Consider the following 21,614-nt stretch of genomic DNA (forward strand, 5'->3'; position numbering starts at 1 on the left):
CGTTAATGTTTTCGTGCACTATAATTACGGGGGAAATCGCAGATTGTAATCTGCGCCGTTCGCATTGAAACTATTAATTTCTCTTCCCAAAATCGATGCTTTTAATCAGGCAGATGACAAGAATCTTAAGATTTGGTATATAAAACAAATATTGACTGCTTTTTATTAGGGGCATGGTTAAAATTATAGGCCACGGTGATCTCAAAACCAAGACTATGACCCTCATCTCCCCTCATAGCAGTCAATATTTGTAAAATATTTCCTAGATTATTTATTCCTAGTTAATTTGAGCATATAGCAGACAGTAGCATTCAATTGTTTGCTATCTTCAGTGGAGGGGAATATTCAGTTTATATCTTCAGTAGATGGCAACATTGTTTCCTTCAGTAGACAGCAATAATCAGTTTATTGCTATCTTCTGAAGATAGCAATCTTTCGAGCATTAAGAGAACTAGTAGTCTTTGAGCACATTTTGTCACATTCTATTGTGTGGGCAGTGTGTATAAGTATTGGAAAATGGATACTATCTGCACAATGAAGTGTTTAACAATGATGCAAAACTAAACCTTGATGCAAAAGTGAAAATTTAGTCCTTATAGAGCTCGGGTGGTCAAAAAGTCGGGATTGCCCAAATTTGTGACTATACGTACCTGCCAGATACAATAAGCTATTCTAGTTGAAATCAATACAGCCATATGGAAGACATGATCTTAATCTCTCACATAGGGGTGTAGGTTTCAAATAGAGTCACCCATTCAGGTAACCCCATTTAAAATTCACACTTCCTGATAATTAAAGTTAAATCTTCTATAGGGGTGTATGAATTTCAACTGAAATAGCCCAATAAATTCCTCCCCCTCTCTTTGAAAGTCACCTTGCCCCTCTCCCCTGAAAATATCCTAGTTACACCACGGTGCCTGACAGGTACACCAAATAATTACCAACCTCTAGGCATTGTAGGTGGCTTGATAATCACACCAAACTTGCAGCATTCATGAGCACATGTATCCTTGTTTGTGCAGCGATGACTGCATGGTTTACGCCCGGTGAAATAATCTGATATTTCATCTGGTGATCTATTTGCTGTTGAAACAAATAATACTGTATTAGAATATAATTATAACAATGACATTTTATGTCAAAAATAATTGCCAAACTTGTATAACAAACAATTGAAATATTTGCCCTATCAAAATTGGATAGGCAAGTGAAACATTCATTCAATGTATGTGAAGCACAGACTCTCCCTGTATCTCACCCTTCCCCACTCCCCATCTTTCAATGATGGATAGGGTCTCAGGGACCTACCGACAACATGTGTACTTTCAACATTGAATTGGGGAGCTCAGTGGCGGCGCTAGGAATTTCTTTCCGGGGGGCATTCCCAGGGGCATTGAGGGGGCAAAGTGAATTTTTTTTTTTTTTTTTGGGGGGCAGAATCAACAAATGTTGAGCAAAATTACAGCAAAAAGGGGACATTTTTGTAATTTGGGGTTTTACTGGGGGACAAGGGGCGGGCAAGAGTTCTGACTGAGGTAATTTGCCCCCTCATGCCCCCCCATGGCGCCGCCACTAGGGGAGCAGGGGCAGAGATACACCAAAAGACCCTTTTTCCAGGATTGTCTGTGCCGAATGCACAATATTTCATCAAAATTTAGTTTTTATCTCATAACTCAACAACAGAATGTTGTATGAACTTCATATTGTACACAATGTGGGAGTAGACCATCTGCTTTAGAAGCATAATAAAATTGTTGATAAAGAAATTGGTTTATTCAGGGAGCAGTCACTGAAAACATTTCCTAACTTAACTGGCAAGCATTTCACGATTCATAAGCTCTAAGCTTCCACATGTAAATATTACATCTAAATTTAAGTTTTTGTGTTATATATCAAAAACAGGAAATCAAATCAAGTTGCTGCTACACACAATTTTAGCAGATACCCCCACCTTGTCCCAATACAACTGCACCCTCATTCCTACATACACCCTGTTTGCTTTGGGTACTTTTAACAGTCCTTAAATGTGGGTAATATACAACTGGAAATATGAGTGGCCCCTGGGCTCTAAATGTAAGAGTGAAGGTGAGTTAACCCCCTGGATACTACTGGTCATCTAACAGCATTTCTGATTGGTTGATAACTTCAAATGCTCATTTCAATTGCCAATTATGACTAGGCTTTAAACTATTTATGGTCAAACTTGCATTTGCAGATGATCTTATTAATACCCTCTTTGATTGGTTCAAAATTGGACACAATATTCATTTTGGCCAATCAGCAGGTAGTTCTCATGGGGTTAAGTTTGTTGCACTCACCTGCATCAACTGGTGATTCAAATCTAAGCGATTGATGCTGTCCGGGAGTGGTGCCGTATTTGATAGACTGCCTGCTTGGTGTGTTGTATTTGGATGCTGCTGTAGAGATTGGTACTTCTACACTTGATGAAGCTCTGAGATGTTTTGGTCCTGAGTAGAATGGTGTATAGGAGCTCTGTACATCTAAACCAACTAGATACAATGAATAAGATAAATCGACTAAATCCTTTGTCCTCTATTAATTTTGTGTTATCTTTGTAGGAAGACTGAATAACTTACCATTCGGCATTCGTATTATGTTGAATTCATGATAATATTCATTACCTGAATGGGTGACTTCAGTCAGTCAGTCAGTCAATAAAGAGAGAAAGAGAAAGGAGTGAAAGGAGTAGGAGAAGGAGGAGAAGGAGAAGGAGAAGGAGAAGGAGAAGGAGAAGGAGAAGGAGACGGAGAAGGAGAAGGAGAAGGAGAAGAAGAAGGAGATGTAGAAGGAGAAGGAGATGGGAAGAGAGAAGGGAAGGGAAGGGGGGAGGGGAAGAAGGGAGGAGAGGAGAGGAGAGGAGAGAGAGAGGAGGGGGGGAGGGGAGGGAGGGGAGAGGGAGAGGGAGAGGGAGAAGGAGAAGAGAAAAGACAAAACAAGAGAAAAGAAGAGTAACACATTCTATTTGCTTACCATATTCTTGGCTGATGAGATTGACACTAAGTTCTTCTCCTTTGGTTGCTCTCTTTACATCAATTCTTCTTGTCCATGGTCCAGACTTCAGTATCTGGGAATCCCTATAGATTGACAGACAGATAGTCATAACATAATGTGTTATTTATATATCACCCTTTTTTGTAACATGATGCATCCCCCACATCAAGTAACAATCCTATCACTTTGTACAGATTCCCTTTGTTTTCATGTTGAGTATAGATTGGCTAAACATGGGTCGATAGTCAAGAAATAAACATAATTTGCAATCTCTGGATGTGCTCTGTTCATTGATGTACCTTTTGTCACTATCGACTCATGTTGGTATGATGCACTGGATAGCAAATCAGTAGAGATTATTGAAATGGAAGAAATGTGTAAGATATCTTCTCAAATAGTCAACTACCAACTTGCAACTTTACGCTCATTTTGTGGTAGCATGATACAGACCATTCACCAACTGATAAAGTCTAAGCATCATCTAATGAGGGCTAATCATTCCAAGGAGTGCGACATACAAAGCTTCTATGCACATAGTACCTTAGGTACTATAGGTAACCTTGTTTTTACAGTCTATTGCGAAAATGTAAATATTCACACCGCCCTCTTGCGTGAACGTTAAAGCATGCAACACACGCATGATTTGTTGGACATAGTCGATCAAACGATCAGCCCTTGTGAATATGCAAGAATTCTCTGCATACAAAGCACCGGGATTTGCCTGTTGGTGAATTTGGGGTGTGTTGGGAGCCGGTGCAACACACTCCCCCAAATATGCCAATCCAAATAAAAAATATGCCGCTACGTCACACATGGAAGTGACAAGATCCATAAACATCTGCGTCTGTGTGCATACATCATCTAACAAGCACTTTGATTAGGATACACTTGTGGTGTAACAGGCGGAGGTTATGAGTAAGGCACAATAACTTACATTATTCTCTGTTTGGCAACAATGTGATTATCTGTCCCCTATGATAAGCATACAACCATGGTTAGTCTTGGCCGTTTGTTTCTGCAATAAGGTATCTTGATTCATGATACTGACTGTCACAAGGACCTCGGCACTCATTGCTTGGTACTTGTTTACCTGCATTGGGTGAAAAATATCAACCTAAATGAGTTGTTTGTCGTTAATATTGATTTCGAGATAAAGCCATTAATTAGACTATAAGAACTGTGTCCTGTCTGATTTTAGGTCATATGCAATCAACAAGTATGCAGGTTTCCCGGGCAGGTTTACTCGCTGTGATTATGCATGCTTGTTTGCGGATTAGAAAGCGATATGCAACTTTTCGGTCAATTATGAATTATTAATAACCTCTATTTGGGTCTGTGTGCTTAAAAATAATAAAAACATGATTGGATCACAGTTCACACCCACGCATGTTTGTGAGGTTATGAATAGTCTTCAACTACCTTTGTATTTTATTGTTCTGAGCAACATTATAAGAGTTTTCAAAGAAATAAAGCTCTAAAAATGACACATAAAATGAAATTGAAAACTGAATTTTGATTTTGTTTGACAAATGACTCAATCATTTGGCTTGATTGCATCACATTTGTATATTAATATTGCCACCCCCACACCATCTATGGTTTGATATGGATAAGGCACCAGCTTTATAGGGAGTTCATGGACACTCATAATCATAAGGTGTGTTTAGACGGTAGCCTATTTTTGAATGTAACTTACAAGCGAGCCAGCAATTAAATTATGCTACAAGTGAGTGTGTGTCCACACCGGACTTACTTGTAAGCCAACTCAAAAGTAAGAGTGACCTTCACTGGTAAATTATGCCATGATTATGCACAATCAGAATAGGATTGGGTCATCAAGGTCATGCTTACGAGGGGCAGTCAGTATGTTTTAAGAGTTGACTCGTGACGTCATTTGTGGATCGTTTTCATGGCATTTCTCAATGATTACATAAACACTGTACCTTTGTCTTTCAAACAACACATGTAAAAATTATATCACACACATGATTACGTAACAGCATTAGCATAAAATCAATGGTCTAGAGTCACCTGGTGAAATTGAGTCGTTTTTGTTACGGGAAATAAGAGGCCGAAATGAGGTATTGTTGTATTTTCTATATTTTCTCGGGAATTAAAGAATGCAGAATGCTGCTGTTTGGAACAGTAATAGAACACAAACTACCAGTTCATTAAATCATGTTTGTTGGGCTGGAAAGATTTTAGTTTATTTAAAATGCGTGGTCAAATATGTCTTATTTTTGACAAAGACAAGGCTTTTCTTTCTTTAAAAATCTTGATATTGCCAAAAATAGCAAACGTGGAAATTTAAATTTTTTTACCAGTTCTGTTGACTAATCTCTAAACATTTAAACGGGAGTCTCCCTAGAAAATATTTGAATCCGTGATTAAAATATAACTGTTATTCTACCATTGTTACATTTATACAAAAAGTAGTGGTACAAAGAGAGAGACCATCGTTTTAATGAGAAATTAATTTTTTAAACTTTTCTGTTCAGTTCAGGTTGAGATCATCCATAAAAATTCATATGAATATTTAAATTACAATTTTCATAGCATTTTGTAATATTTTAGGCCCTATTTACATGGAATTTTGCAATTTTCGTGCATTTCCACCATGTTGTATCGGTCATCCCACCTACGCATGCGCAGATTGTTGTTTGATTTGCACCAGTTATCATCGCACTGAGTACTAGCTCTCACACGTGACCACTCATTATATTTTAGTATGTTTAATTTTGTTAGATAATTGATGTAATTTGTAATAACTGTTTTTTCATTTTCGCCATTTTTGCAGAATAATTTCGCTTCCATTCAAGCCCTAAAGTTGTTGAAGTTTCCAGACGTCCCATTTCCACCAAAGTTTAATGACAAGTCTCATATTTTATCAAATGCAAACTGAGGACCTACTGTTTATTCCTGCCCAAAACTAGCTATGTGCACCTTGTACTTTTGCTGTTCTCGGACATTGTAAACACGTGTATTTTCTGTAATTTAAAAGGCCCGCCTTTTTGCGTGATTTGGCAGTGTCCCTAGACTATTGATTTTATGCTAATGCTGTTACGTAATAATGTGTATGATATAATTTTTACATGTGTTGTATGAAAGACAAAGGTACAATATTTATGTAATCATTGAGAAATGCCATGAAAACAATCCATAAATGACGTCACGAGACAACTCTTAAAACATACTGACTGCCCCTCGTACATGCGAGTTTACATACAAGTCTTGTTCACACTGGCCTTATATTCGAATGTAGCTCGCTACATGTAAGATATCTTACCTGTAAAATGGTCACTTGTAACTTGCATGTAGCAACATGCGCATGCGTTTAGATGGGCACTACATCCAAGTTTACATTCGAATGTAGTTACAAGCGACTTTACAAGCGATGGTCTGAACAAGCCAACTGTGAGGCAGTGGTCTTTGCAGAAGGAGGGTTAAGGGTTGAACCACCCTGAGTTGGTTATCTAACTCAATCCCCCAAAGAAAATTGTAATCCCCCTAAAACTAACCCAAAAAAGAAAATTTTAACACCCCAAAGTGTAAAATGGAAAATGGGCCCTGTAAACACAAAATTTCACCTTTACTTTGGCACAAATTGGTCTGGTTAACACCAAATTTCACCTTTATTTTGGGCCACAAAAGTCACAGCCAGCAATTATCACAGTAGAACATGGCCAAAATGATTCCTACCAGGAATTTTTTCTTTGCCCCCTCAGGGCAACCCTTCAGAATAACCGTAACGCCGAACCTACCTGTTCAATGGAGACATCATATTTAGGCAGGTGGATAACTGCATCTTGGATCTGATTTCCAAATGGTGGATGTCTATTCACAATCTATAAATAAAATAAGCATTAAAATTTTTGAATAGATACAGGATATGAGTTTGCTCATAATTTTCAATATTTTATGTTCATTTTGATAACTTGGTATAAAAGATATTGGTAAATGTATTTTCCAAAAATTAAATGCATAACCTTAAAAAAGTCTCTGTACAAGTCTTTGGGCTTGATTGTTAGAACATTAGTGGTGTTCTGATTGACTTACTAAATCACATCATCATCACATCGGCACTTCACTCACCGATCAAGCTGTGTGAGCAACGCTCATATGGCCTAGTTTTTTTTAAAGCAATAATCAAAAATAGCAGTTGGACACCACTCACCACTGAAGGACCTTGCTGAATACCATAGTGTCTCCTTGATCAATGTTTTAAGGCGACACAAAAATTGGGAAAGATTCCAGTGAGCACACCTATATTGATTTTCTTAAGACAAAGAAACACATACCAGTTCAAGTTCTCTTGGGTTGGTGTCCTCTATTTTGTGAAATGACACAATCCCAGCATTCACTAGCGCCATAGCTAGGGCAGGTCCAATCTTGTCAATCTGTCTAGCAACAAACTTTGAGTTTTCCCATAGCCTTGCACGGAAACATTTGGCAATAATGCTAGCATTGAGGTATGCTTTGAAGTCGGTACGCTGCTGTAAGAACTCCATAAGACCTGTGTTATGAAGAGAAATTTGAAGACGTGCTGAAATTGGCTTACTGGCAATTCCACTTTAAATTTATACACCCCCTATGTAAGACATGACCCACACAGGGAGTGTGAATTTCAAATAGGGTTACCTGAATGGGTGACTCCATTTGAAATCTACACCACCTGTGTAGGCTGGTCATGTCTTCCATGGGGGTGTATGGATTTCAACTGGAATAGCCAATGAAGATCCCTAGTTCATATCTCAATGGTAAGGTGTACGGGGATGTGCCACTCTACTGGGTCGCTTTTTTGCAAGAAAACCCTAAACATGGGTGCCGACTTGAGAAAAAAATCCCTAAACACAGGTCCTGATTTGAAAAATATTGTCAAAAACTGTCAAATCAGCCATTTTTTAGGAAAAAAAAAAATCCCTAATGGATAGAGGTTTTCGCATATTAGCAACTGTTTCACACCTCACAAACATGGCGGTTGGGTTTGTAGCCATCCCTTAAGGTGCTCATTTGTTCTAATAAGTGAAGACCTTACTTCCAAGTCATGTTTCTACACAAAACTCTCTACTATACTTGTTCTTGATCAATGCAAACAGGAAGAACACAATCAAAACTGTGTTCTGTCAAATTAAAGTCCTTGCGGATTTTTTTTTTCAAAAGGGGGGACGTTAATTTTACAGCACTAATATCCATTAAAACATTGCTAGTACTGTCAGGGGGTGTTGGGGTAATCCATAAACAATAAGGAATTTCTGTAAATACTGTAAACAATGTCAATAACATTGGACACACAGATTCAGGTTAAATTTATTTCAAATTCACACACATGGATATTGTGAAATAGGCAATCAATGTTTGAAAATATGGATACTCTATGGTATTTTTACAGCATTTATGGTTAAAAATAGTGGGGCATTTTAGAGAGGGGTTTTAATTATAAAGTACAGACTGCAAACGAATTAAGGTACCAGTTATGTTCACCTCTGTATATCCTAAATGAAAACAGATTTGTCAAAATTAACAACCAATACATGTACCCTTTTGCTGTGCGTTTTAATGTTCTACTCAATAAAAAAGCATGTCACTAGTTTTGTTGTTCAAGAACATTTTGTGTATAAATCAACAGAGCATCCAATATGGAGCAACCTGCACATTTTGAATTTGCATCTGCCTTGAAATGAGTTAAAAATTTGAGCTAAAAGATGCAGCTATTGGCTGCTGGTTCTAATTATGACATATATGTAATGTCTTTGTTTAGGATATACAGGGATGAAAATAACTGGCACCTTAATTCTTTTGCGGTCTGTATTTTGATAGGCAAACTTACATCTTGTTGTTCTTTGTCCAACTCTGAAAATCTTGACACAATCCTGCGAGAGTGGAAAGTCCTGGATTGGTAGACATCCAAATGTAGCTTGAATAAGGCTGCAACAAAAGGTCAAATATTAGTCACAAGTTAGAGGCTCAATGCTCTCTGTCCAGGGGGGGTAGGGCTCTTGATTTTGAATTGGGTGGGGATAAGTTGATGGAATATGAAAAACTTAACCCAAAAATACAAAATTTGTCGAAAAAAAAACATTTCCGGACTTCGCAATTATTTCTGTTCAAAATAAGGTAAATTTGCTCGCTAATCTGGAACATATATTTTTGCACATTTTGCTAAAAACAATAAAATACTGGAACTTTTAAAATTGAAATAGCACTCCTTCTCTAAACAAGTTTTCTTCCATTTATGACCAATATAAATTTAAGTGCCTGAAAGTGCTACTTGAGTCTCTATATAAATCATTTCTTTTAAACAAAACCAAAATTTAACTCACTATTGACGGTTTCGCCTATCATGGTCAGCAGGCATCATCAGAATGGACAGTTTTATTTCCCCCCTGCAAGAGTTTTACCCTTGATTGTAGCCTGTACTTACCAATTGACTTTCATAGGTGTAGTCTTAATCTTCCCATTCATAGGGTATCTGATTGTCACTCTATTCTTGTCTTTGTTTAGAATGTTGAGTGTGCGTCTTTCATTTACTCTCAGCTGTATATCAGCAAACTCCTTGCAGTCAGCCAACATGAAGATCTAGGATGTTAAAAAAAGGACACCCACCTTCACTTAGATTTACCAGTGAAACTATAAAACCTCCCAGAGAGGAAGGAGAAATCATAAAGAAATGATTTTGAGAACCCAAGTATGGTCATCTTGACTGTCTAAACTTATGGCCCAAAAACGTTGGTATTTTCTCCAAAGTGAGCATTTTTGACCAAATTTGATCTCACAGATGGAATTGTCAAGTCTTTTCCATTCTAAACATGGTTATTTTTTATACTTTAGAGGAACAATTTAGCAGTTATGAGACCCAAATTTTCCGTAATTCCAGGATTAAGATCAACCTTAAATTTATGCATGTTTTGTAATGTGTTATACAATATTTTACTAAACATGGCTACACTCTTCGAAAGTCTTGAAACTTGCACACTTTAACTAAAAACATTACCAGTTCTTCCACTGTTTCTGTTCCTGTGATTTTGCTGAATCTTTGCATGGTATTAAATGCAATACAGTATCTGGCCATAAGGCGTCCTGTCTCTGTCAAATAGAATAACATAAAAATGAGGTAAATATTGGCTTTTTGACTGTCTTAATAAACACAAAGTTTAATATATAATATAGGAAAAGTAATTAAGGAAACACTCTAGTCAGTACTCAGTAGTGTGGCAATAACAACATGGTTGCATCAAAATGATGGCCTGGTGACCCTACGCTAGTGGGTTTCGTTTCGGGCCAGTAAATATTCAACAATGCTGGCATAGCAGACCTGTAGATTTTTGAGATGATGAGACAAGACTATAATTCATACATTTGGGACAGCTTCTGGTTTACCTCTGAGTAATATTTATATTTGTATTTTCTGATTTTTTGTCTATCTAATCTTGTTTTTGCGAATTGTATGTGGTAATGTGTATGTGGCTGTCTGGACAGCCGTGTGCAGTAGTGTAGATTCATAGGGGCATGTGCCCCCCAATCGGTCTGAAATTTTAAAAAATCCCATAGGAAAATGGCCAAAAAATGGCTTGTGCCCGCCCAATCAGACTTGGTGCCCCCAATCATGGTCGGTCCCCCCCATATGATGACCCACGCTACGCCACTGGTCGTGTGTATGATGACAGGATTTGCAAACACACCACTCCAGTTATGTCAGCTGCACCTAGGGAATAGTACATTTGTGTTGACTATACTGAGCAACCCGATACAAATAATATTAAAAATGTGACATTTTCTTGTTAATTATACGGGCCCCAAACCTATTGGCTAAAACAAAGAAGACCATGAAAAACAATGCGACCAACCACATCGTGATTATAGTGATATTACTGGATGAAATTAGTTGGCTGTCCTGATTTGCAGTCAGACCCTGAATAACAATGATGATGATGACAATGATTATGACAATGATGGTGATGATATTGATGACAATTGTAATGCTGAAGATGGTATTGGGATGATGATGATGATGATGATGATGATGATGATGATGATGTTGATGTTGACGATGATACTAGTGATGATGACATTGATGATGGTGATGACAACAACAAGATGAAAGAAAAAAGCAAGATACCGTATACGTTCCAATAAGCGCCCGTGCCCCAATAAGCGCCCACCCAGTGTATTTTCAAGTTGGCAAAGGTTACCATTAATGTTGAAGTGACAGATAGATGTCGATACAGTGAAATAGCTGCAGGACTACAAGTCCTCGTAAACTTGAATACATTTTCTGCATCAGAAAAGCTACTAGAACATCGCTGGACCCTTTTATAACATACGTAAATTTGTCTCTAATAAACGCCCCTCATGAAAAAAGGCCTAAAGGTAAATGAGGTAAAAAAATAAGCGCTCACCCAAAATGACTTTGTTAAGCGCCATGGGTGCTTATTGGAATGAATATGGTACACCAACTTGATGTGGGGAAACAAGTAAAATGCAGACTGGACAGTACGCAGGGGGACAAAAACAGTTTGATCACCAAAAATTACCAGTTCCAAGGCCCACAGAAGTGCCGAACTTTCAAAAACAACAAGGATCAATGGTAATATAAAAGTGCACTAGAACGAGTGATGAAAATCACTGTGCATATAAACAGACACGCTAAACCAAACATCCAGTGTAGGCACAAAAACGGGCAAAGTTTGATGGCCAAAAATTGCCAATTCCAGAGCCCATAAAAGTGTCAGGAAAACAGTACACTGGAAGTGATGAAAATCACTGTGCACATAGCAGTCAAACAACACCAAACAGACAAAAAACAACCGACGTTGGTTATGCTGAAGATGGAAATGAAGATAATTATGATGATGCTGCTAGCTGTTAATGATGAAGATGACGATGGTAATGTGCTGATGATGAAGATTATTATGGTGCTGCTGCTCAGTGGCATGCGCAAAGGGGGGGGGGGTAGGGGGAAAACTAATTCGGGGGAAATCAGTCATTCCGCTCGTTTACACTCCTAATCAAACTCCATTCGGGGGAAATTGAACAACCTGCCCCCCCCCTTTCAATGTGCTGCGCACACCACTGCTGCTGATGATGATGACGACTTACCTGTGGGTTTCAAGTCCATGGTTTCACCATCCATATGAACCAATTTGTATTGAGCAAGTAGATTCAGATCCTTGATACACATGTCTAAAGAGACAAACATATTTGTATAGAAGTTAAAGCCATATTATAACATTTCTTTAAAAATAGATTAGTATTTATTTTCCATAAAATGTTAACTTTTACTGTCAGATATGTCCCCTTTAATTTTGAGCCGAACAAGTGAGGTAAAACAAAGAAAATCGGAATTTACTAATAGCGCTAATGCATGTTACTCCGGCGGTTGTAATACAGTACGATCCTCTGGCGTGTGTGTGTGTCCCGCACGCCGTGTACGTAGTACTGTGTTATGAACAACACATACGCGTTCGACTAATATTTCTATCGTAATAATAAAACGCCGGTTCCATCGGTTTATTCAAAATCACGGATTTTGACAAAACTACAGCACCCAAAGTCTTGATTTTTGCAGAGAATCTTTGTTTACTAAAGTACATTAGAATCGTGTAAAAACCTGAATTAAATTTTTTTTTTGAGGGCGTTCTTCTCAGCAAATGTTATAATATGGCTTTAACCCCTTTTTTATGTCAAGCATATCTAAGTATGAGGTGAAATCTAGGAGATAACGCTGATGAAACTTCGGCCAGGCACAAGTGACCTGGTCTGGTGAAGGTGGTCACTTTAGATACCTGGTCCATGTTTTTTACAGGACAGGCAAGTGTATCCAATAATTGGACTCATTACCCTGAGCGGACCAACTGTAACAAGGTCTTTTTTATCATGGTTCATCTGCCTCGCCTTTACCACATGAGCAACAGGGAGAACAGATTTATTTTTTTGCACATACATACATCAAAACAAACTAAACAACAACAGCCCGGTTTCATTATGTTGTGACATTTTTTCATATGTCAGAAATGGAATGAATAGGAATTATTCATTCACAGCACATGTGGTGCAATGTGTGTTTGTTGCATTTTATGTCTCCGTTTCAGAAAAAAAAAAGTGTTATAAGCCTTGTATTCAAAGACAAAAAACAAGAACCTTGTAGTCTCTTTTCTAGCTCCTCATCAGACAGTCCAACTGGTATTCCATAGTGAGGAGAATTCTTCATGATGCGTATAAATAAGAAGGTTGATTTGAGCCATTCTATCGCTATTGATATATCATTGATGGTATGGAGTACAACCTCTGCATTCAGATACTCTATCAGATGATTATGCAAGCTGAAATGAAGAAAACAGAAAGTCCAAATCAGACTGTAGGCCTAACGCTATGAGCCAGCACTTGGATCTTGGACAACCTAACTATCAGATCATATTTTTTTAAAAACCCAAATAGATATGTACATTCATAGATTGACCGTTGCATAGTTTGGGTAGAAATATTCGTACTTTGTAACTTGAGGTCAAAAAAAAAAATTGCATGTAATGATTGTTAAATGGGGGGGTAATAAATCATGTTATTATGAGAATAGCCAGACTATTTTGATCTCACTTCCAGGCATTTTGTAGTGACCATCACAATTTAAATGTTGATCTAAAGTTCATTTCATCCACCAGCAAACACTTAAAATACACATATTGCACATTCAAAAGTACTACACTAAAACATTCAAATATTAACAACAGGTAGAAATACAAATGACTACCATAGGGGCGGAATTGCACTCCGTTATGGCGGGGCCTTTCTCAGTTTTACAAGCTGACCAAAGTGGTTATAATAATACACTGATTTGATATGATGTTGAAATATTAATATAAGTGGGCCCCCAAATAGACCCTGGAGGAATAAGCCTCCCATAGCACGTACAAGTTGTCACTACAAAATGGACCATTTTGACACTCATAAGAATTTGCATTGACCTTTTTGGTAAATCCAATAATTCCTTGCGGTTAGACCCCAAATGACGACATTGGACGTCACGCTGATGCGCACATTGTTTAACACCGATGCGCACATTGTTTAGTGAACATCGCTACTGCGCATTGTATGTAAGTCAGCATGATGTCAAATGACAACATCTGGGGTCTAACGCAAGGATTTATGGGATTTACCAAAAAGGTCAATTCCAATCTTTCAAAGGGGGAACGAATTGAAGAATTGGTTTGTAACCAAACATTGCTAAAGATCAAAGGAGTGTTTTACTGTGATCTTGTCAGTAGCAGCACCAGGAATTTACCAGGGGTGCATACATTTGAACATGTTGCATTTGTTGCCCAAGATAGAGGGATTTTGTGTGATTTTGTTTTGATGGGGGTAAGTATGAATAACAACTTGTTTTGTAGTTAAATTAAATCTGAGACAACCCTCTTTTGGAAAGCCTTATTCAAACTAATAATATTCATGTGCTGGTAAAAAGACTTAAAGTCATAATGTACGATCTTATAATATGAATTTGGTTAATTTTTTTCAAACCTGATTTTTTGGCATATCTGTAATGTTTATACATGTCACAACTTGCACCTAAATGGAATCATCCAAATTTGTTGTTTTTGTAGGTAAACAGAGCAAAGTTTTACATAAAGTCATAATTCAAGAAATTATGACTTTATGTCCGCCCATAGAACTGCGTGTTAAACGGCCAAAATAACAAGCAGTGTTTCTTTCACGTTACCTCGTTATTTCAGCTCAAAATGGACAGAAACCATTCCTGATCATTATGTCTAGTATTATTTCAGCATTTTGAGTATAAAATGACAAATTTAAAATTTGAAGGAAATCGTACATTAAGCCTTTAAGGTCTGTTCATACTACGCCACAATTGCTTTGCTTTGCGATGCGTTGCCGCACTGCATCGTACTGCAAAATACTGCATTGCGGTATATATCGCAATAAAGTTAAATACATTTTAACTTGGAAATACGATGAGTTTCGTTGAGTTGCGGCAAAAAGTAATCGATATATCGGCAACACACCGTATCGTGTGAAGCAATTGCAGCATAGCATGAAATGACTGTGAATGATTTTTAAATACACAGAACACCCGGATAGAACATAATTGCAGTTATCGGCAACATTCCCTATACTACGCACACAAAATCTCTCTGACTGAGCGTGACCTCAGTAACTAGCACTGTGTTAGACATGTTAGAGGAATAGGACAACTACTAAGTTAAGAGCTTCTAGGCAAAATAACTGGTGGATTTTTTTCGAACTTTCACTATTGAATGTAGAAAATTGATTAGATTCCCAAACCATTTTCTTTTTGAAAATATAAGTTCAAAAGGAGCATTTTAACTATCATGTTAACCTTACCTGCTTTCTATATTCTCCTTTCCACCAAGAAGCAATTCATACTTTCTCTACAGAGATAAAAATATTCAAACAGAAATATTATTAAGCTTGTGTTTAAAAATCATATTATAGGCCTAAACTAGATATAGGGTGCATCATAGTTAAATATCTGAAACAAAATTTGATACTGATTTTTATTTTTAAAGAGGCTTTGTCCGATTTTTCATGTTTTGTTTTTAAGTTTAAAATGGGGCCTACCATTAAAAAAATGTTTCCAAATTCAGAGTTGTATTGCTCCAGCGGTTTTGATATGTGAAGCAAAGACGTGTATAACAATGCCCCATAGGAGAGTACATACAGTCATAAACTTTAGGCGTGGTTACCACAAATCACTACAATTTTGTTCATATCATCTAAACAAAAATGGATAATGAGAACAATTATGAGCTTTCTTCTGATACCAAAATTTCAATTTTGATGAAGAAAAATGGGGGATGAGGCTGTTGATTGGGTAAGGACCTTTAAGTTGTAACTTAATATGAAGTCTACCTCAATAGGCGAGGTGTAAAACTCAATGCTACCCGATGGATGAAACTTGGTTCTTTCTAAAAACTTTACATTACGTTGTCAAGACAGGCATGCCATAACCTTGCAGATAAGTGCCACCTCAAAGCCTTCTTTTTTAAGGTATTTTTTCTGTTTTGGAATCTCCAATTGAAGCCCATTTAAGTTCCAGAGACTTTTTGGATAAATTTTCCTCCAAATAGGCCTATCCCCAAATTAGCTTATTTCTGAGAAAGTTTTGACCAAAAAGGCAAAACAAGGCACTTTTTTTTTTAATTCAGGAAACCCCATTTTCTGGAGCCACATTTTTGAAATCTGGACTGTGCATATTTACCAAAACATTATTTGAGTACCCCACCTGAATTTGGGCCTACCTTAGTGCTGTTCTTTGTCATGATGACTGCTGTAGCTGAAGTATCAAATTGAGGTCGTCCAGCTCTACCAATCATCTGTAGTACCTGTGTCTCACTATACTCAGCGTAACTGCTGGCGACATAATGTTGAGTTGATTTGATTATAACGAGATGAGCTGGTAGATTCACACCCATGGCTAGGGTGCTGGTTGCCACTAAAACAAAAAATTTGAAAGACTTTTATACACCTCCTATCGGTAAGTTAGAATTTCTTTGAATCCTACTGTTTGCATGATGCAATAATGCAGCCATCTTGGATATGTACAGGGAAGGTGAATTTCAAAGCTGCTCATGAGGAATATTTATTAGTATACAAGGAGGAATAATTTTTAGTATATTAAGTAATCTCATACCCGCATATCCAAGATGGCCATCAACACAACATCCTATGCAACTCGCAATATTACAAATCGAGCTGAGAGTGCGATTTCACACAACTTGTATGAGATTCAGCTATGTTTTATTTGGCAAAACAGGAGAATATTTTCTTAATCTAAAAACATCAGTGCTAGTATTTTTTGGAATAAGGGTGAAGAAATAAGATCTTGTTAACCTGGTTTGTCTCACACCACACTGGATTTTCAGTGGCATAGCCAAGGAGGGACAGCTTCCCCCCTGTGAGAACTCTCCCCCCCCCCCCTTGCTACCCTAAAACATGTAAAAGGTAAATAAGTTGCAGACGATTGCGTAAACACTCATTTACACTCAACACACTATAATAACTTTGGACACATGGTATTTACTTCAGTGCTGCCCACTATAGGCTGCAGCACAACATTAGGAAACAAATTTGGAGAAAACCTTCTGTTAATAAAATACTATGGTGAGCCACCAGCCTAGGTGGCTCACGCTCCAGTAATTTCAGATGATTGAGCTCAGTAATACATCAAAGTATGTCTTCCAATTCAAGAAAACAAATAGATAATCAGCTTATTGGATTAAAAGCTTAGAGGGAAGGTCTTGCTGCTCAGCGAGTGTTTGTAATTATCAGAAGGTTTTCTCAAATTCATTCTCTAATGAAATTATACACCCAAATTGTCTTGCTTTCTTTCTTTCTCTTTCCTTCTCTTATTTCTTTTGTTCATTTCTTACTCAATACAGGTAGGTCTCCTTTGATAAAGATCTCTTCAACGGCTTTCCTATCCTGAAAGTCAAGTCCAGCATGATGGAATCCGACACCATGGATGATCAAATCTGAAAATAGTAAAACATACATTTTCAATTAGTATTCAACAACTCTTCCTATACCTTTGTATAGGAGGCCCGGGATAGGAGGCAACCGTTGTTAATCCATGATGAGTCCACACTTTTACAGTAGCATATATGTGAACGCACCGTGCGTACGTGTTAAGTGTGAGCATGTATAATCCATCATGCCTGGAACCTGTGTTAGTACATAAACGCAGTCGCTTACATGTTGAATTAAGTATTTTGGGGGGTAGCGTCTATTATTAACATTGCCGTTTTATTCTGTGTTTTATTTCTGATATCAACAGAAATCACAGATCTTCTTGTAAGGTTGAGAGGCAATGACCATTATGCTATTCCTCATAAAAATAACCATGTGAATTAGATGATCTTTAGCTTGTTTTCGTCATTGAAAGGGCTTCAAATTCAATCAGGTTTCACTATTTAACAACCCGCGTCCGGTGCGTCTGCATGGTTTACTATGCGAAACAACACAGACGATGTGCCCGCATTGTTGGCACACTTCTAAAGCCTCAGCTTATGCTGTGCTTTGAGAATAAATCTTAGCTGCTTTAACCAGAAATTTATGCCTACCTCTCAGTTTTGATTCTCTGAGCATATTGGCACACTTCTGAAGCCTCTGCTTATGCTGTGCATTGAGAATGAATCTAGCCTCTTTAACCAGAATTCCTGCAGCCTGCTGAACACCCTTACGAGTTGCACAAAACTGAAGGAAAAATTAAAAAATCCGGCTTTTCCACTTGAAATCCATACACCCCCTAATCTCTACACAGGGGTGTGAATTTCAAATGTAGTTCCTGAATGGGTGACTCCATTTGAAATCTACACCTCCTGTGTGGAAGATTAAGGTCATGTCTTCCATTATTCTCGGTCCCAGCCGATTTGTGCTCCTTTGCCACTAAACAAACCGTCTGGTGACAACCTCATAGTACATCTTTTCTGATTGGCCAATCATCATCATCATAAAATGTTAAGACTGAGGATTGGCTCTCAATCATCGCTGGGTTTCAGCGCATGCAGCAGTTGATGGATAGCTATGCAGTTACATAAATCCACACAACGTATGCGAGTACTCGCTGCGAGTCGCTAACATGAAAGGCGATATCAGACGATTGGCGTCTCAATGGCTGCTAACCTAGCGTATATTTTGTGTTTGTGGTATATACAAATAGTGGGGGGTCTATGATGTTTAGTGTCACTTACACAAGTCACGTCCTATAGTCAATTGAAAACAGTTTTATTTGGATATTCATTAACCAATCAGCGATTGTCATTTCACGGGTAGTCGCCAGACGGTTTGTTTAGTGACAGTATTACTTCTGTATTACTTCACTCAGTTTGCCCCTCCTCCTCCCCTGTCCCCCTCCCCCATTTACCTCCACTTAGCTACACCAGGCACTTACCACCTAAGTAGGCTTCTGATTAGAGTATGTCAGTATCAATCAACTCAGTTTGCCCCTCTTCTCTCCCCCTCCATCCTAATTCACATCCACTTAGCTACACCAGGCACTTACCACCTAAGTAGGCTTCTGATCAGAGTATGTCTGTATCAATCCACTCAGTTTGCCCCTCCTCTCTCCCCCTCCATCCTAATTCACATCCACTTAGCTACACCAGGCACTTACCACCTAAGTAGGCTTCTGATCAGAGTATGGCTGTATCAATCCACTCAGTTTGCCCCTCCTCTCTCCCCCTCCATCCTAATTCACATCCACTTAGCTACACCAGGCACTTACCACCTAAGTAGGCTTCTGATTAGAGTATGTCAGTATCAATCAACTCAGTTTGCCCCTCCTCTCTCCCCCTCCATCCTAATTCACATCCACTTAGCTATACCAGGCACTTACCACCTAAGTAGGCTTCTGAATAGAGTATGTCTGTATCAATCCACTCAGTTTGCCCCTCTTCTCTCCCCCTCCATCCTAATTCACATCCACTTAGCTACACCAGGCACTTACCACCTAAGTAGGCTTCTGATCAGAGTATGGCTGTATCAATCCACTCAGTTTGCCCCTCCTCTCTCCCCCTCCATCCTAATTCACATCCACTTAGCTATACCAGGCACTTACCACTACAGTACAATGTAGGCTTCTGATCAGAATATGTCTGTATCATTACACTCAGTTTTCCCCCTCTCTCCCCTTCCTCCTGATTCAGATCCACTTAGCTACTACACCATACACCAGGCACTTACCACTAAAGTAGGCTTCTGATCAGAATATGTCTGTATCACTCCACTCAGTTTGTAGTTCAATGACAAATCAAATCTGAATTCATTTTGGTTTTCAGAACATGCAAAACCCAAGACAACTTTGCGTAGCTTCACTGGTCTGTAGCTATCATCCATTCTATTCACATGATATCAAAAAAAGTTAAGTTAGTATGCCAATCACATCATGGGTAGATAGCCCACATGTTACAAGTAGTTTATCAATGCGTACATCAGGGGTAGATAGCTCACATGTTACAAGTAGTTTATCAATGCGTACATCAGGGGTAGATAGCCCACATGTTACAAGTAGTTTATCAATGCATACATCAGGGGTAGATAGCCCACATGTTACAAGTAGTTTATCAATGCGTACATCAGGGGTAGATAGCCCACATGTTACAAGTAGTTTATCAATGCGTACATCAGGGGTAGATAGCCCACATGTTACAAGTAGTTTATCAATGCGTACATCAGGGGTAGATAGCCCACATGTTACAAGTAGTTTATCAATGCGTACATCAGGGTAGATAGCCCACATGTTACAAGTAGTTTATCAATGCATACATCAGGGGTAGATAGCCCACATGTTACAAGTAGTTTATCAATGCGTACATCAGGGGTAGATAGCCCACATGTTACAAGTAGTTTATCAATGCGTACATCAGGGGTAGATAGCCCACATGTTGCAAGTAGTTTATCAATGCGTACATCAGGGGTAGATAGCCCACATGTTGCAAGTAGTTTATCAATGCGTACATCAGGGGTAGATAGCCCACATGTTACAAGTAGTTTATCAATGCGTACATCAGGGGTAGATAGCCCACATGTTACAAGTAGTTTATCAATGCGTACATCAGGGGTAGATAGCCCACATGTTGCAAGTAGTTTATCAATGCGTACATCAGGGGTAGATAGCCCACATGTTGCAAGTAGTTTATCAATGCGTACATCAGGGGTAGATAGCCCACATGTTGCAAGTAGTTTATCAATGCGTACATCAGGGGTAGATAGCCCACATGTTACAAGTAGTTTATCAATGCGTACATCAGGGGTAGATAGCCCACATGTTACAAGTAGTTTATCAATGCATACATCAGGGTAGATAGCCCACATGTTACAAGTAGTTAATCAATGCGTACATCAGGGGTAGATAGCCCACATGTTACAAGTAGTTTATTAATGCCTACATTAGGGTAGATAGCTCACATAGTTTATCAATGCGTACATCAGGGGTAGATAGCCCACATGTTACAAGTAGTTTATCAATGCCTACATTAGGGGTAGATAGCTCACATAGTTTATCAATGCGTACATCAGGGGTAGATAGCTCACATGTTACAAGTAGTTTATCAACACCTACATCAGGGGCAGATAGCTCACATGTTACAAGTAGTTTATCAACACCTACATCAGGGGCAGAATGCGTACATCAGGGGTAGATAGCTAACATGTTACAAGTAGTTTATCAATGCGTACATCAGGGGTAGATAGCCCACATGTTACAAGTAGTTTATCAATGCCTATATCAGGGGTAGATAGCTAACATGTTACAAGTAGTTTATCAATGCCTACATCAGGGGTAGATAGCTAACATGTTACAAGTAGTTTATCAATGCCTACATCAGGGGTAGATAGCCCACATGTTACAAGTAGTTTATCAATGCCTATATCAGGGGTAGATAGCTAACATGTTACAAGTAGTTTATCAATGCGTACATCAGGGGTAGATAGCCCACATGTTACAAGTAGTTTATTAATGCCTACATTAGGGGTAGATAGCTCACATAGTTTATTAATGCGTACATCAGGGGTAGATAGCCCACATGTTACAAGTAGTTTATCAATGCCTACATTAGGGGTAGATAGCTCACATA

At 38.4% G+C, this 21,614-nt stretch overlaps 1 protein-coding gene across 1 annotated transcript in view; it reads right to left on the reverse strand.

Moving 5' to 3' along the window:
• LOC140143635 (probable ATP-dependent DNA helicase HFM1) overlaps positions 1–21,614 on the reverse strand; it is a 62,019-nt gene that overhangs the window by 4,490 nt on the left and 35,915 nt on the right. Inside the window, 17 exon segments of the mRNA XM_072165450.1 lie at positions 946–1,083; positions 2,319–2,510; positions 2,992–3,095; positions 3,947–3,979; positions 3,981–4,102; positions 6,774–6,857; positions 7,311–7,525; positions 8,840–8,937; positions 9,434–9,588; positions 10,004–10,095; positions 12,109–12,192; positions 13,150–13,331; positions 15,364–15,410; positions 16,281–16,474; positions 17,412–17,513; positions 18,102–18,234; positions 19,723–19,876. Of these exon segments, the coding sequence (XP_072021551.1) occupies positions 946–1,083; positions 2,319–2,510; positions 2,992–3,095; positions 3,947–3,979; positions 3,981–4,102; positions 6,774–6,857; positions 7,311–7,525; positions 8,840–8,937; positions 9,434–9,588; positions 10,004–10,095; positions 12,109–12,192; positions 13,150–13,331; positions 15,364–15,410; positions 16,281–16,474; positions 17,412–17,513; positions 18,102–18,234; positions 19,723–19,876 (2,129 nt within the window).

Source organism: Amphiura filiformis, unplaced genomic scaffold (genome assembly GCF_039555335.1).
Source record: "Amphiura filiformis unplaced genomic scaffold, Afil_fr2py scaffold_25, whole genome shotgun sequence".
Lineage (NCBI taxonomy): Eukaryota > Metazoa > Echinodermata > Ophiuroidea > Amphilepidida > Amphiuridae > Amphiura > Amphiura filiformis.